We start from the raw sequence: 17,605 nt of genomic DNA, 5'->3' as shown, positions 1-17,605 counted from the left end.
TGATCGCAAACTGAGCCGAAATTTTGCCAAACTTAATCAAAGATTTTGTTTCATTATACATTTTCCAAAACTGCAAAAGACAAACCAAACTGAATGCCTTAGTGAACAACCCTTTTTTTCTTTGATGGACCCTCTTTTAATTCAGCTATTCTACACTTTGCATGATTTGGTGAAGATATATAATTAGCGATGAACATAATACAACGAGACATATTGTATATAGTATACTTTTCTTTAGCTCACGTCCTTTGCTTCGCGTGAACGATCCTCTAACCACGAACCATTTTGACCTTCTCAATCCTCTTCTTCTTGTGCACTCGACCCCGCTTTGCGGAACAGGCCCATCATCCTACTAATTATTTCCTCAAACGACGGTCGCTTTGCTGGATCACTGTTCCAATAATTTAATAACTAAAAGATTACAAAAACCACCCTCTTCCAAACTTTTGAGGGATATCAGATGAAACAAATTATAGATGAATATCGTGTCTTACGTTTGCCAACAATCCTGTATTATGGAAGCGATCCGAGGATTTAATCCTTCAGGCAAGTCCAACCGTCGGTCCATGAATCCCACAACTCCAACAACCTATTTTAAACTTGATTAGAATCTTTATGGTTGTGCTATAGTCTCACAGGAACACAAGTTGACAAGGTACCTGGATAGAGTTTAGACGGTCCCATGGTATTAAAGTAGTCATCAGCTCCCATAAGATGACCCCAAAGCTAAACACATCACACCTGTTACAACAAAAGTATTAAGTTTTTAAATCCCAAAATTCTAAGTTACTGAACAATTTATCAAAAGAAAGACAATAAGCCAGGGTTAATATTTATATCAACGTACTTCTCATTCGAAGGTTCACTTCTGAGAACTTCAGGGGCCATCCACTGCGGCTGCACATAGAAACAATATGAATAATGGTTAGTTACAGAAACCCAAGAATGTTTTGTTGGATTTAAAAGAATTCAGAGATGGCTTACTGTTCCTTTCCCGGATCTAGTGCTTAAGAATGTTGCATTCTTCCACTTTGACAGCCCAAAGTCTCCAACCTAGGAATAAGAATAAAAATTGTTGCTTTTTATATTAAGAGGCCAAACTAATCTTTAGAGGTCTTTCATGAGTGCGACTTGTGGAGGAAAGTGAAGTTTTTATTTGCTGTACCTTGACATTCCAGTTTCTGTCGACTAGAAGATTGGAAGATTTTAAGTCTCTATGTACTATTGGTGGATTCCTGCGGTGCAAGTAATTCATTCCCCTAGCCTGCAACGACAATGGAGAACCCGTATTCACTCAGCCTTTCACAGGGTTTCATTTTTTTTAAACTGCGAGGGGGGTCTCAGGAAAATGAGAGTCTTACAACATCAAGCGCCATCCTTAAACGACGTTTCTTGTCCAATGGCTGATTCGAGCTATGAAGTATTTTGAAGAGACTCCCTCTAATCATCACAACCGGAAAGAAACAAATTAACACACATCTTATAACACATTCAATAAGGAGCAACACTACTTCCAGATCAAGATTTTAATAGTCTCACCTTGGCAGATACTCCATGACTATGGCTGATTTTTCCTCCGAACATACTGCTCCCATAAATAACAGAACATTCGGATGTCTTAGTTTCTTCATAATGTTGATCTGAAGATATTGATTCCAACTGATTTAATTACTTTTGTCTGGCAGGGATGATTTTGCAAGATATTTACATAGTAGAGAGAACCAAATATGCATACCTCCTTTTTGCACTCCGTCCAAGTCATCGCGTTGTGATCACCCTCAAAGTAAACCTTAATAGCAACATCCTGGCCCAAATTAACTACACTAGTTAGTTATTCCGTCCACTGATACAAGAACCATGTTTGAATTATCTTTAAATTACAGAAGACTTACCGATCCATTCCAAACTCCTCGATGAACAGCAGCAAATGAACCTGTGCACAAACATAATTCATCAGAATACACAGAACTAAACGAGTATGAGGCTCTGGTAAACGAAATGCACCTCGACCAACTTCTTCCCCAAGTTGAAGATCTTCCCACCGTATCTCACACGAGGAATCGGTAACAAATCCATTATTAATTTGGCTCGATGGACTTTGTTGCCTACCGAGGCTGACTTCAAGGCCTGGAAAGGGATCAGCACTAGGCCGAGCCGTCCAAGCATCTTCTATCTCACCGTTTAAGTCCGACATTCTAGTTCCCCTGCCAGAAACCAAACCACACTCTGGTCCTTTGGGTGGTTTCTTTTGACTCAGATTCCCAATTAACTGGAATCGGTCTCTAGTAGGCGGTACTATATGTCTCTCTTCGCTCAAACCTCGAGCTCCACTCCCATAAACATCCGAGAATCTAGTTTCAGCCTTTTTCAGCTTTCCATTGCCATTGTCTCTGAAAGTCGTGCAGCTAACTGCATTAGAAGGCTTAGAAACAGATCCACTGCCACCGGCCATCTTGTTTATTCCACTTCCTAAGATAGACTCGGTATCTTCTTTGCCAGTAATCTTCCTTTGCAGCTTCCCCAAAAACTTATCCGCCTACAAATAGTATATACGCAGATTCAGCTGATGGCACGAGACACATCAATTGCTCTAGAAAATCTCAATGAGAAGACCGAAGTCTTGTTTAAGTAGACAACAAACACTTACCATTGAACCATACTTTTCAAAAGTTGTGGAGGGAACAACCGGAACATTTTCATCTCTACTCCTAGAACTCTGATTTGCATTAAACGAATCATCTCCATTTCTCTGCGGTAGAAGCTTCGACGCCTTATAAGTTCATGCAGACCACAACCAAACAAACAAACAATCACTCATCTTGCACAACAATCAAACAACAACAAAAATAGGAATCAGAATCTGAGATTACCAGATTCGAAACAGCTGATGTAATCTGCGGGACAGCTGGAAGATTCTGTGGCACTTCAGCTATCTGAGGCCTCGGGAGGTGCCACTGGTGCTTCCTCAAGTTAGACTCAGGTCTAGTACCAAACGCTTGCTGATGATGCTCACTACTCAACGGATGCATCCTATTGAAAAGCGTCGCGTCGCTTGACACAGTAACAACACCAACAAGCTCCCCGTCTTCATAAATAGGGCTTTTAGTCACCAGCGCCATGAATAGCTCTCCAGTTTTCTTCTGAAACGGAAACTGACCAGTCCAAGTCTCCCCACGGCACACCCTGCTCCGTATACTAGTAAGGCAGTTACGATACTCCTCGGTTACAAGCACATCAATCGTTCTGTATCCAACAACTTCCTCCGCATACCAGTGGTATAGATTCTCAGCTGAACGACTCCTGATTCAAGAAACCACACTCTAATTCATTTCAACGCATCGCTCCTGATTCTACCAGCAACCTATACGAATCAAATTACGCTAATCGGTTATCAGATTTTACCAGAATGTGATCTCTCCGGAGCCAGCGGACGTCACATGAATCGCGTGACCCATCGAATCCATCAGAGTCCGGTACGCGCTATCGGCGAAGTAAAACCCCGACACCGCTCTCTCCCACGTCGCCGACGGACTATCCCAAGCCTCCTCCGCCTCCTCCACGTCATCATCAGCCTCAGGCGCCGCTTCGATGCCGATTCGCCTCTCCTCCTGGTTCAACAGATCGTCAACATCCTCCCTCAGCCTCGCTTGGCTCGTCTCCATCCTCTGGCACCACTCCACCAGCACCTGGTAGAGACTCGAATCCGCGTTGTTCTCGCCGGCCATCGTAGCTCGCCGGAGAATCTCTTGAGCAGATGCATCTGGGTGAATTAAGTTTCTGCAATTATTTAAATTAAAATAAAATCAGAAGATCGAAACTGAGGCATTCATTCTTCTTTTGTTTATTAATTTTTTTCCATCTTTAGAAATTACTCGTGACGCCATATACTTAACAAAACCAGCTTTGGAATAAACACTGTGACGCGTTACGGTTGCGACACGTGGTGAGTGGGCTAATTAGGTGCTGCCACGTGTAGAAACGCCGAAGCAAGTTGAAGGATTCCGGAACTAAAGATTTTGTCAGGATTGAGTTTGTAATTACGATTTTGCCCTGCTTGTTGCCGCCATTGCCGTGGATGAGTCATTCTTGGGTTCACCCCTAGGGTGAACCTCTAGGTTCACCATCCAATAGAATTTCATTATTTCAAATTCGATATCTTTTAGAAAAGGAAACAAAATATTGTCAAAATATATTATGTTTTTAAATAAAAAGGTTAAAAAAAATAATAGTTAGAGAAAAACGAATTTAAAAAAATATATATATTTTTATCGTCGCTAGCAAAACACTAAACCCTAAATCCTAATCCCTAAACCCTAAATCATAAACCCTATAAACCCTTGGGCAAACTCTAAACCCTTGAATAATTCATACTCTAAATCAAAAACACTAAAACCCTAAACCCTTGAGTGTTTAGTGTTTTTGATTTGGAGTTTAGGATTTATCCAAGGATTTAGGATTTATCCAAGAGTTTATGATTTAGGGTTTAGGAATTAGGGATTAGGATTTAGGGTTTAATATTTTTCCGAGGACGTTAAAAATATATTTTTTTAATTACTACTTTTTTTAATTTATTTATTTTTACCTTTTTATTTTAAAACTATAATATAACTTATATCTTGAGAAAATATTTTGTTTCCTCTTTTAAAAGATTTCGAATATAAAATAACACAATCTTATTGGTGGGTGAACCTAGAGGTTCACCCTAGGGGGTGAACCCAAGAATAAGTCGCCGTGGATATGTCAAAGGGACCTGAATGTGTTGAAGGCCTCTAACGGCATTCGTATATTCTATAATTTATTGCTGACGTTGTAATTTTAATAAGGGCAAATCTCCAAAATAGCACATTTTTAAGTTTATATCACAAAAATAGCATTCAAAAATTAAAATGACCAAAATAACATTTTATCTTTTAAAAAATTTAAATTTTTTTATTTTTCAAAATTTGAAATCTTATCCCCAAAACCTCACTTCTCAACTCTAAACCCTAAAACCTAAACTCTAAACCCTAAACCCTAAATTCTAAACCCTAAACCCCACTACTTGAGTGCTATTTTTGTGACTTTTGACCTTGAGTGCTAGTTTGGGAACAAAAACTTGATTTAGTGCTATTTTGGTCTTTTCTCTATTAATAATCTGTTACCCATTTGGTTGATTATTTCTTGTATAGAAATGCTAAAAATTGTAATATAAATCGGTGTTTTGAATTTTTTTTATTGGTGATAGATGTAAATCTGTGAAATATTATTGATAGAAGATTATATATAGCAATAAATTTATGGAAATCATGATTTTTAGTATAGTATATAATAAATATTTCAATTGATTTTACATATTGTTTATGGTATTAATTTGACTAAATTGGTGAAAATATTGGTTGAATGGACTCAAAAGTTTGAATAAAGATTAGTTTGTTTTAGCATCTAAAAACTTTTAGTTAAATTCTCATTTTTTTCTTAAAAATATCAAATCCATGAATCTAATTAGTTTTTTTTCTTTAAAATTCCTAATTAATTAGTAGTAGAAGAAAATAATGTTTTGCAAATCCATCAACACAAATGGTCTAACTTGGGATCAAAGAATTAAATGAAATAATGCATTTTTTACTATTTTTTATTTTTTACCATTTATTAGAAATCTTTTTTTTTTCATTCCTTCTCATTCATTTTATTATAAAAATATAAAACAAATTTTTTCTTCACTAAAATTTATAAAAATAATCTTTTTTTCATTCTTATAATTTATTACTCTGCATTTTTTCCTTTACTTATTCCTAATGTTTTTATAATGGTCAGCAGTTAGATCCAATTGTATGCATGATTTGGATGAATTTAACCTCCATTTATTCTAAATATAACCTTAATAACCACAAATTGTATTCTTTCTCAGTTGCAATTATTGATGAGACTACGCTCAACCATAGTTCAATATGACTTAGTCTTCAAGTTGTTTCCTATGTTTATGCAAATAAAAAGATCACGGCTCCAATTCCTGTTATGTAGGAGAAGAGTGATTCACTTTCCCTTTCACGTTATTTGCTTTTTGTACTCTATTTAAATCAATGAAAAACCTAAAAAGAGGTAGTCTAAACTATCCAAAGAAAAGTGTGTGTTCTTAGTTTGTCCTTTGGTAAATTCTCTTTGATTTGAAGAGGGACCTTAATTGGTATCAAATCCATGTTTCTAGATCAACAATAGATATCTCTTGGCAAGGGACCTATCACAATTTTGAACTTTAGAGAAATGTGAAGACGTATTGTTAGTATATTTCTTTAGTTGGTATGTATAGTTGCCCACGCTAGTACGTGCTTTGTACTTTGTGCCATAGAATGCTATATACAATATTTCATTGGAGACGTATAGTTGGTAATGGTGTGTTTACGTAAATCAAAATAGACAAGGCCATATCCTCAGCATTACTTTTGGCTATGGGGAAAGTTCATAGACTCTAGCTAAATGAGGTTGGTTTTACGAGAAACCAAGAAGCTTTTTAAAGCTGATATAAAAATGAGTAATCTGTTTGGGAGTTCCATAACTTAGATGTCTTCTTCTTTTCTTAATCCATAGAAGTTACTCGGAAATTATGTGTTGTTAATGAAGCCAAACACAATTGGGTCAAAATAGCATGAGGTCGGCTATAAAAGGAAACCATTTCCGATGTAGAGTCAAATGTCTAATAATCTTCAAATCAAAAGAGCAGTTTATATTAGTTGGTTTAGTTGCATGTGATATTCTCACTTTATATATCTCTTACTTAATAATTGAGACTAATATTGTGATCAACTTACCAAGATTAGCATTAAGAAATGATATTTAAAGCTCGGAATGAAAATCTCGAAAATTTTGGGGGATACAAAAGAACTTTTCACTTTCTCTTTTCTTTTTGTGTGACAACTTAAAAGTTGAGCTTGATGGGTTTTGTGCAAATCTTATTTAAAACACAAGAATGACTAGTTTAATTGTTTTTTAACAGTCATTGCAGGTGGATAGAATTTTAATTGAGTTAGTAAAAGAAATTTAAAATCCAAAAGATTAAATACAACTCCTATTAAAAAGATAATCTCAACTGTTTCCAGAGAATATATATAAGTGGACAAAATAAATAACAAAAAAATAAGCGAGGTGATGGAGGATGGAGGATATGAGAAGCTATGGTTATATAAAAGCAAGTTGGGAGACACTTGAGGAAAACTAGAGGTTTGATTTTAGTGGCAAACTCACAACTTGGCTTTCAACCCCATTTTGTTTCATTTTATGGGCCTTTCTTGTTCCTTTGTAACCAACTAACCTACACCATTTTACCAAAAAAAAACTAACCTACACCATGACTTTGTTACATTTTGTTCATCTGAATTCATTTATATTAACGAGGGACAAAAGTCCAAACTGTTACAAAGAGGTAAGGTTACTTTCCGACTCAAAAAATTCCTTGAGCCAAAGAGGGGATCCAAAAGCTATATATGATTGCCAACGATCCTCATTAGTTACATTTAAAGTCTGCAATTGAAATATTATACATTCTTGTAAGTGTTATAAGTTATAACCAAGTGGTCGTAAAGTTGTAATCCACAAATATTATATTTCTTCCAACCGTGTGGAATTTACAGAAATAAACAAAAAAGTGGACGGGTTATCGGGTCAAGCCGACGATGTTAGTGGAATAAAAAAGATTAATCGAAGGATACAAAAGAAAAGCGGGTCATTCACGGCGTCCACTGTCGCAAACGACGACCTTGACGGAGACGTTAAATTTCTCGCCGTCAACAAAGTTGCACCACAACTCCTTCCGTTAGTTACACGCGCTTAGGAGCATAAACACATGCGTTCATGGAGGACCACGTCACATGTTGTTTAACATTTATTTTATTATAAGCATTCTTTATCCTACTCTTGCACTAGAATTTCCCGGCAACGAAACCAACTTCTATCTTGTCCTTTAATTGCATAACCAGATTCATATATACATACACACTTACATGAATATAATATATACTTCAAAACCACTTGACAGAGAGAGTTTGTGTTTGAAACTAAAGTTTGTCAAGTCATTCTCATGAAATCATGTCACTCCCATGATATTTAATCACAGGAGACAGATAAGATTTTGTAACTTTACATTGCTTTCAAGTTTCAACCATTCAACAAAGAAAAATTAAACTAGAAAAATGCAATATATCTCACAAATCATATTTTACATTATATTTAAAAAATCCAACGATCAAATGTTTGAAGTATTTCCTTCCTAAAATAATCAATTAGAGAGTTTACAATGAAAACAAATATCGTTAGTGCTACAATAAATCAAAACAGATTCAAATGCCTATAGTTCCCACTTTCTTCTATATCCAAAGAATCCAACAAAAACGGCATTGTATTACTTCCACTACCATTATCATCTTCACCATCTCCATCACTTGTTCTAGTCATGAGTTCTTTCGCCCTATGAACCTCAGCTTCCCAATCAGTCTTACCCAACACAACCAACATCGAAACCAGGCACGAGCCCTGAGCTGCAAACATACCTAACCACAGTCCCTTGAAGTCAAACCCACTAAAGAAACTTAACCATATAGCCACAGGCATTCCCACAAAGTAGAAACAACACAGGTTTATGTTTGCTCCTAGTTTAGGTCTAGCACTTCCTCTCAAAACTCCACACATTGTGGTCTGAGGACAGTTCCCTAGCTCGCAAAGACCGATGATCGGTAAAACCATGGAAGTCAGCTTCAGAATCTCCTCCTCACCCGTGAACAATCTAGCCCAGCAGTTCCTCACAATCAAGGCGAAAAACATGGCGATTAAACCTAACCCTAGGCTTAACCAGAGTCCAGTTCTCGCAGCTGTCCTTGCTTTTTCAGGCTGATTCGCTCCTAGCTCGTTCCCTACGCGTGTAGAGACACTGACACTAAGAGAGGAAGGAAAAATGTAGATCAAAGCAGTGGTCTGGATCAAGATTCCCATAGACGCGACGGTTGCTTGCGGGTTAAGTAACAGTCCACAAAGAAGAATCATTATTTCGTACCACCACCATTCTAAACAAACTGATACACAACTAGGGATCGCTAGTTTCATTAGCGATCTCCATCCTTTAAAACAATCAATAGAGAATCCTCCCCATGTCTTCTCATATAAACCCGAAAACGCGATATAAATGATCAGAAACCCTAGGAGATTCACATTAGTCCAGATCGCTCCCAAGGCTACACCTTTGAGGCCGAGACCAAGGGAAGAAACAAGAAGGTAGTTGATCGGAATGTGGAGGATCACGGCGAAGAAAGCAGAATATGTGAGAGGAAGAGTGATGGATTGAGACCGGAGGTAAATACGGATAGGATGTAATAAAGATTGAAGAAGCAGATCAGGGAGAGAGAAGAGGATGAAGATCTCAGCTTGGTTGGAGATCTCTTCCTCTTGTCCGAAGAACAATAGAATCTTCTTGATGTTGAGCCAGAGGATAGAGACGGGGAGAGAACAGAGGAGGAGCAAAAGCGTGGTTCTTTGCAAAGCGAGGCCTAAAAGTTTGAATCTTTTGGCGCCAAAGGCTTGAACGCAGATGGGTTCCATGCCGACGGAGAGACCGGAGAGGAGAGAGTAGCCGGTGATGTTGGCGAAGCCGAGGGCGAGCGAGCCGCCGGAGAGAGCAGAGAGATCGTTGAGACGGCCGAGGAAGAGCATTGAGATCATCGAGCGAGAGTAGAGGAGTAAACCGGTTAAGATCATCGGGAGGGATAGTTTGGCGATTGATTTGGCTTCTTGAAGCGTAGAGGAGAGATGGGTCGTGGTGTTCGGGTGAGGATCTTGTCGGTGATCTGTTTGGTTCTTGAGGATCAAAGGAACAGCCATGTTTGCAGGTTTGAGAGAGAGAGAGAGAGAGAGAGAGAGAAAGGAGATGAAGAAGGTGCTGTCGATATGTGAAAGGCGTGTTTATAAGTTTCATATTAAGTGGCTAATTAAGCTTAGACAAGTGATTAAGGAACAGTTAAGTTTTTTTTCTTCTCCAAATAAAAACAGAACAGTTTTGGCGGTTTTTTTGACCAGCCATTATGTCATTGTTATGACCCCGTCTTCCTACTGGCAACAGTTTTTTATTTTCATTTATGAAATACTACAAAGTAATATAAATTTCGAAAATTAATTTTTTGGTGTCTATTTTGGAATTATTATTTTAATATTATTATTATGATTAAATTATTCGTTTGTGGCCTTGTGGGGAATACATGCACACACACAACATTGTGAGAAACTATGAATCAGGGATGTATATGGAAACTTGTTATTTTACTCACGTTTTCGTTTATTTGTATTTTGACTTGGGGCTTTACAAAAAATAAGTTATCCTTTATCTGGATTTTTTTTCTTCACGTTTGCTGAATGCATGCATCTCAGCTTATATTGAAAAATAATATTGTATATAATTTTCTTGTTTGTTAATTCTACTATTTCCTAAGTTTTGTTACATCAGCAAATAGTTGGTTCACTGCGCATCTTCTACGTTTTTGAAACATCTCATTTGTACAGGATTTTACTTAATTGATTATTGACGAACTTCACATATATCAAATAAAAATGATAAGCTACAAGACTTATACATTAGCTGGAAATTCTTTTTAGGCTGAACTGTGGTCCATAAAAGACTGGCTTAATATATAGTTGTTATATGCACTATACATTGAAAATGACTTTCTAGATTTGCAATACATGTTATTTGATTGTTAGATACAACTAATCAGAAATTGAGTTTCTAAGATAAGATTTGAGACGTATTAGAGAATTATATTCCTAACTATAAAAACATAGCGTAACAAATTGACTCGCGTCGTTTCTTAAATTTAAGGGTTCAACAACAAATGTCAAAGCTTATTTAATTTAAATTTGGATGTTAGAGAATCACTATTTCATCTAAACTATAAACAAACAAAAAAGTAATCAGTTGTCGGAAAAAAAAAGTAATCAGTTAGTGAGAAAATCGCTAAAGATGACTATCTTCGTCAGAGTTGAATCCACTTGACGGTTCGGTGTAAAATGTACGATATTAATATATTATAAAACTGAGTTTCCAATTGTTTGAGTCTTTGACCAATAATACAAGAAAATGACCCTTACATTTTCTATATACTTCCAATTTCGTCTCTATTTTTTCTTTCACTAAACCAATGCATAGATTAAGTAAAGATTAATATCAAGTTGTCACGGAATTATATTCAAAATTATGGTACGCTTTCTATAAAAAAAAAATTGGAAGATGTTGATGCTTGCAATAAAGTGAGAAGAATTATATGGAATATACCCATTTAATACACATTTAAAAATTTTACACAATAATTTATTGGACCACCCTATTCATGTAGTTGAGAGGAAAATTATAGTTTCGCGAAAAAGTAAAGCTTGCCACCATAATTCGTTTTAAATGAAAGATTTTATGAGTTTATGGTATAGATTTGGAATAAGAATTTTATTGTTTGTGCATAGACAATATTGTAATGTCACATGCTTGACCTCTATAGAATGTGGACCATTAATATAGCTTAAGTTTAGGATGATGGGAAACGAAAATTATATTATCTTATCACGAGTTATGTCGATCGCTTACTATATTATAATAAAATAATCAGATTTTTATCCGCACGTATTTTTTAATTTTATAATGTATTTGATATTATTATAACATCCTTCAAAATATGTTTTTTCTTTATTTGTACATTTTGCTATAATACATTTTTAAGTTTATTTATTTATATTATAGAAAATAATATGTTAGATAATTAATATTTACATGTTTGTTTAAAAATTATCTAATATATTTTATTTTAGTATTTTACGGGATTCATAAGTAAAACCACTATTTTGTTTAAATAATATAACCCTATGATATTAGTAAATTTTATACATAATAGCATTTATTATGTTATTTCAGTAAGTTTCATTGATATAAGATATTTTTGGATGTTATGATATTAAGTTTTTTTTAGTTATGATTTCAGAATATTAGATTGCTTTAAGTTTTACAACATATATTGTTTATTTTTTCGTGGTGCATTTCAAAAAGTTATTCTTTATTATCTATAATTTCATATTTTATAAAAATTTGAAATAATATGTTATTTTATAAAAATATTTAAAATTTTAGGTAAGATTTTGTTAGATTATTTCTCAACAGATTTGTTATAATTAAAAAAAATTAAATTCAAATTTATTGTTAGTTTATTATTAATGTCAATAATTAAATATGTCATATTAATTAATTATTTAAGTGGTCCTAATATGACTTGTTAATGGTAGATGAAAAATATGAACTTGAATTAATATATTAGATTCACAACTGTAAATAGAAATAATGCGACGAATTAAAAAGGAGAACTTATATGATAAGATATATAATTTTATATTTTTAACAGATATATTTTATATATTATGGAAGAATTTAGGTTTTGTGCTATAGCTCAATAATAAACCACATATTAAATTACTGAGAGTGATTTTGTTTGATAATAAGAAACTTTCCGGTTGAGGGATGCCATTCATTATATTTAAACGTATTTATTATCATGGTAGCTAAATTCTGTTTTAAAAAAAAAAATTTCTGTTTCTTTTTTTTTCTTAACACAAACTAATAATTGTGCATCATTCTGTCAACGTTTGATTATATTTTTCGGCGAAGACATATACTAACTAAAATCAGCGTACGGCATTTTTCTAATATGGTTTTTATCCACTGATATTCTAGAAACCATATCTTCATATGATCAAGGTAACAAAAAAAAAAACAATATCCTGCGAAACAGAAATATGTCAAGTTGTCAAAGATGTACAAAATGTATTAATATATTTGGCATAGAAGGAAAGCAAGACCATTAGGAACCCTAATAGCCTAACAGCATAGTTTATGCATTAATGCATGTAGCTTTAACTAGACATACCTTTGTATTCTGTCATTTGGTGACTTCTATGTATGAGATAACCATTATCCGATAGCAGGGAGAAAATAAAGTAATATATGTATTACAGTATTCAATTGCTATGGGTTAATACACAAAGGGCCTATAAATATTTTAACTTGTCGTGGGATCTTAGACATCATTTACGTATAAGTATAAAGTTGTTTAACAGCACATGATATACTTTGCATATCTTCTAAGTTTAAAATTACATACATCCCTTTTAAAATCTTTAAACGCGCGAGTTTCTTCACTCTATATAATTTTGAAAAGTAACTCGATTATCTTTTCAAAAGAAAACCATTAGAGTCCTATCAACCGATATCTGATTACCCGACAAAATTGTTTGTTGTATGGGAAATTGGAAGACACCTCGCATTGATCGTGTAGTAGTATCAGACAAAAATTAGTTATCTATCGGAGTTTGAGAGAACCAAGTTCGATAAGAAAACTATTTCATCAATTTTTTTTTCTGTTAGATATATCCATTGGCACCCGATGTTGACATTGTTTCAATGCCGAACATTATTACTTATTAGGGTATTGTCCTATGTTCGTCTATATATCATATCCTAGACAAGATAAATTATAGGTCTTTAATAGAACTTAATGAAATTTTAAAGAAAAAGAACAGTCCAAAACAAACAGTGAAACCTCTATAAATTAATAATGTTGGGACTACACCAAAACTAAAATTTTTTTAATTAATTTATAAAAATATTAATTTATCGATATACTAATTGAATCAAAAACTTAATTTGGAACTATAAAATTATATTATTTTATAGAGATTTTTAGTATATATTAATTTAAAAATATTAATTTAAAGAGGTTATACTGTATTATGAACACCAAACTAGGATACACTCTTTGATTAAGCTGAATGTCAGAAAAGAGAGGCAAACCTAAAAGTTTTTTTTTCTGAATTCAAGAAATTCTCGGCCTAACCTCATAATCTCTTTGGAGCAGGGACAAAAGTCGGTTATTTAATCCCATCCCCACAGACCACAGTAGTTGAACCAGAAACATCTATCCTTTGGGAAGAAGGCTTTATCAATAGAGGTAGCAGCTATTATCCTCAAATTTACTTCATTGGTTGTCTTATCATCTGATGACACAATATTGGACTTTTCAGGATAGTAAAATCTAACTATATGTGTAAATTGGACTGCCAGCAACTCTTGTGTTATATATATCCACCTTTAGACTCTTATGAGTTACAATATCCCAAATATTTTATCTATTGAGACAATATATATATGCTTTAGCTTACTTAATTAGATTGACTATGTTTTATTTTGAAAAAAGATATTTTGTATATGCAATGAATAATACGCGAATAATATTTTTTTTTTGATAACTATGGTATTATTCCAAATGATTTTTAGGTCCAAAGACTAATCACTACCAAATCTGCAAAATTCACGTTTTCTTACCATTTATAGCGTTTTAAGTGGTCGGACTCACAGTTGCGAATCCTTTACACAAGTGGAAGCTCCGGTTATATTATCATCTTCTTCATAAACATAATGTCTTATATTATTGTTTATTAAAAATATAATATATCGTTTTTTGTTGCTCATACTTATCAAAACGATCATATATTTACAGGCTACATTATATAGTTGCTCGGAAGTTCTTATTTCATAATTCTTGCTCAATATGGAAGAGATAACGTTCATGCTCCACATGTTTAATCTAATAATTATTTTTTCTTAATCAGTCTAATAACCATTGAAACCCAATCCGAGCCCAGAGAATAGCCCATTGATAAAATCGGGATAAGTGATCCATATATCTATCCTTAGTTCTCAAACCATTATCAATTTAATCCTTTATCTTTTTTTTGTGAATTATGTGTCATTACTTATTAGGCTAATTTGGCATTGTTTATGAAGGCTGTTTCACCTAATTTCTAAATAATTTGGTCTCTGTATGTACATTAGTGTTCAAGTCTGCGTCAAACGTTTTTAATCAAATAAAAAAGTCTGTGTCAAACGTACTGTTCGCATTGGCGACAACAACAACAAAATAAAATTATGTTCGTTTTGTCATTGTTGGTTCAACGATGTGGAGATGTTAACGCTTGTACGTTGATAGTTCTAATCTATGTATTTTGACCCCTCCAAAAAAAAATTAAGTGTATGTAAATCTATTGTTTTTGCTAGCGGATAAGTTTATATTTTTGGTAAGCTTAATCAAGTATATGTCGTAGTATTATTGCTTGCAACGGAAAAAATAAACAAGGATAGGTAGTATATATCTTCAAACAAACTTACAGAGTTACAGCATATTGTTTTACAGAGTTACAGCATATTGTTTTTGTGAACGTTAAACGAAATTTACAACGCAAACGTAAAAGAAAGTCGTTTAACTTTTGTATTTTACGTGTCCGTTTACACATTTTGCAAGGAAAAAAAAACGTTTGTTAACTAATCATTTCAATAGTTATGATAAGTGTTACAATATAATAAATCACATATACTAGATCATTGTCTTAGAGAGAGACACTTAAACGGATGAGAAGAAAATTCGATATCTGAACACTTGTTTACTACTCCCTCACTAGTATCTTTTAATAAGATTTTAATCATTTGCAATTTGTCTCGCTTACCCAATATCGCGACATAATACGTTTCACTGTATTTTTTAATGCATACACATATATTTAAAACATTTTTGAACATAGACATGCTAATTTAATTATTGCAGACATACGACGTTGCATCCATGATACTTTGATCTGATAAAACAATTGTACATGCAACGTTAAACTTCTCTAATCTAATCATGAAACCCAAAGCCTACAATTATACCGTAATCACCTATACTATTTCTACTTTACCAACCCTATATTGCGGCGTTGACAATGCCCACAATCTGAGATTGGTTCATTTTTGGCAAGAAGGAAACAGCGGTGTAATAGGATCTGTCCTCGGGTTGGTAACTTTCTGGTACACGGTACAATATGGCCGAAGCTGGACCCACCGGGGCCACACTGTGATTCCAAGGCGAAAGCTAATTATTCCATATAATATGTACCACCTAATTATTCTAAAACAGCAACTATATTTTTGTTGACTCAATTTGTTTGTGTTCCTCCATTTTGTTCATTATTCAATATTTGATTTCATTACTTTATAAAAGTTCTCTAACAATTTTCCTAACTATGCTTAAGATTCTTACGCTGGTCAACGAAATATGTGTGAGATTAAGTTGTTTTTTTTTAAACACCATGAGATTAAGTTGCTTAATAGTTAATACTTATGAATATAGAAGGTTAAAAGTAAAAACATGTACTGACTTACGTTACTCATGAGTCGTGAGATTAATGAGCTACTATAGTGAGGCCTAACGCATTAAAAAAAATCTTCCGATAAAAGTTGAATAAAACCACGAAAAATGGTCGTACAATTGTAATGGACAGGCTGTAATGGCGTCTCTATATATAGAGAGTTGAGACAATAACTTACTTATCTTAAATCGAAAAGTTGACTAATAAGCCAGCATTGATAGAGTCATTATTTCTTTTAAACTTCCTTAATCAAATACGAAAATCGCCCACAAGTTATATAATTTACGAATAGCGCCTTTTATTTTACGAAGGTGCAAAAAATGCCAGACGGTTTATTTACTTGAGATTCGATTAAATCATATGCGTGATTCTAGTTAAGGTTGTTGTAAGAATATTCTCAAGATCCGAAATTATCCATAACAAATGTAAATAAACATTTACATTTACGTTAACAAATGTCTGATATATATATAAATATATATATATATATATATATATATATATATATATATATATATATATATATATATATATATATATATATATTTTGGTAAAATGTTAAATGTCTGATATGTTATTTTTGTTCTGCACTTATTAACTTTGATATGCTACTTGTCAATTTGTAGAAAAGCTAATCTATTAATCCTTCTGAAAGTAAAATTTTCTAGATTTGTTTTTTTGTTCCAAAATAATAGATTTTCTAAAATTTTAAAGTATTTTTAGTATTTAATCTTGAAAACTTGTATATTTTTAATAATATTAGTTAAAAATATTGAATTGATTGAATACTATTGGTTGATATTTATTGGAAAATATATAATAAAATAAATAATAAATTCAATTGTAAGAAATTAATTATTTTTTTAATATGCGTGAATACTCTAGAAATTTTTTTTTCGGAAACATAGGAAGTATAATTTACCTATTGCATTTAATATTATCAATTTAACAAAAAAAAATTAATTAATCCAAATAAGATTGTATATCTATTCACAGACCCGGCTATAAAAGAGAAAAGATCCAATGACCTATACACAGACACATCCAACTTTTTTCATGATTAAATAATAAATAAACCGGACCAAACCGAACCGGTGATGGGATGCTGTCTTAATTCAGCATTCATGAGAGAGGTGTCAGGCGGAAGATACAAAATATATTAAATATTCTAAAGTTAAAAGTATTAAAAGATAAATATAGACAAGTTTGGTGGTTTATTTGAAAACTTTAAAGTTTAACCGGAAGAATAAAGAAGAGATCAATAACCGGACCGAACCGGTGATGGGATACTGTCTTAATTTAGCATTCATGAGAGAGGTGTCACGCGGATGATACAAAAGGTATTAAATAATAAATATTCTAATCTGGTGTGAAGTGA

General features: G+C 33.5%; 2 protein-coding genes across 3 annotated transcripts; both read right to left on the bottom strand.

Annotated features, from left to right (window-relative positions):
• Positions 1–21: 21 nt before the first annotated feature.
• LOC103861353 (mitogen-activated protein kinase kinase kinase 21) lies at positions 22–3,904 on the bottom strand. 2 transcript variants are annotated; one of them, XM_033288077.1, is made up of 14 exons: positions 3,403–3,904; positions 2,871–3,300; positions 2,648–2,770; positions 2,005–2,536; positions 1,893–1,933; positions 1,736–1,804; positions 1,540–1,640; positions 1,362–1,440; positions 1,166–1,264; positions 985–1,053; positions 848–897; positions 660–741; positions 495–580; positions 22–391 (listed from the first exon to the last, which is right to left on the bottom strand). In XM_033288077.1, exons 1-14 carry the CDS (start codon positions 3,723–3,725, stop codon positions 295–297), a joined length of 2,181 nt encoding a protein of 726 aa, XP_033143968.1. In that variant the 5' UTR covers positions 3,726–3,904; the 3' UTR covers positions 22–294. The 2 variants fall into 2 exon arrangements, with proteins under 2 accessions (XP_033143968.1, XP_009137308.1); XM_009139060.2 differs by having other exon boundaries at positions 27–391; positions 495–589; positions 3,403–3,896.
• Positions 3,905–8,147: 4,243 nt separating this feature from the next.
• Positions 8,148–17,486, bottom strand: LOC103861352 (protein DETOXIFICATION 49). Its single transcript, XM_033288087.1, has one exon. The coding sequence runs from the start codon at positions 9,838–9,840 to the stop codon at positions 8,299–8,301; it is 1,542 nt and encodes a 513-aa protein (XP_033143978.1). The 5' UTR covers positions 9,841–17,486; the 3' UTR covers positions 8,148–8,298.
• Positions 17,487–17,605: the final 119 nt, after the last annotated feature.

This window comes from Brassica rapa, chromosome A03 (genome assembly GCF_000309985.2).
Source record: "Brassica rapa cultivar Chiifu-401-42 chromosome A03, CAAS_Brap_v3.01, whole genome shotgun sequence".
Lineage (NCBI taxonomy): Eukaryota > Viridiplantae > Streptophyta > Magnoliopsida > Brassicales > Brassicaceae > Brassica > Brassica rapa.
The sequence above is the reverse complement of the archived record's forward strand: the minus strand, read 5'-3'. Positions and strand labels throughout refer to the sequence as shown.

Bases quoted from the DNA above. Each gene is read 5' to 3' on its own strand.
- LOC103861353 (XM_009139060.2), bottom strand. From the start codon at position 3,725: ATGGCCGGCGAGAACAACGCGGATTCGAGTCTCTACCAGGTGCTGGTG. The intron at 2,537-2,647 runs GTAAGTGTTTGT...TACTATTTGTAG, and splicing joins TTGAAAAGTATGGTTCAATG to GCGGATAAGTTTTTGGGGAA. The intron at 1,805-1,892 runs GTAAGTCTTCTG...AATTTGGGCCAG, and splicing joins GAGGAGTTTGGAATGGATCG to GATGTTGCTATTAAGGTTTA.
- LOC103861352 (XM_033288087.1), bottom strand. From the start codon at position 9,840: ATGGCTGTTCCTTTGATCCTCAAGAACCAAACAGATCACCGACAAGAT.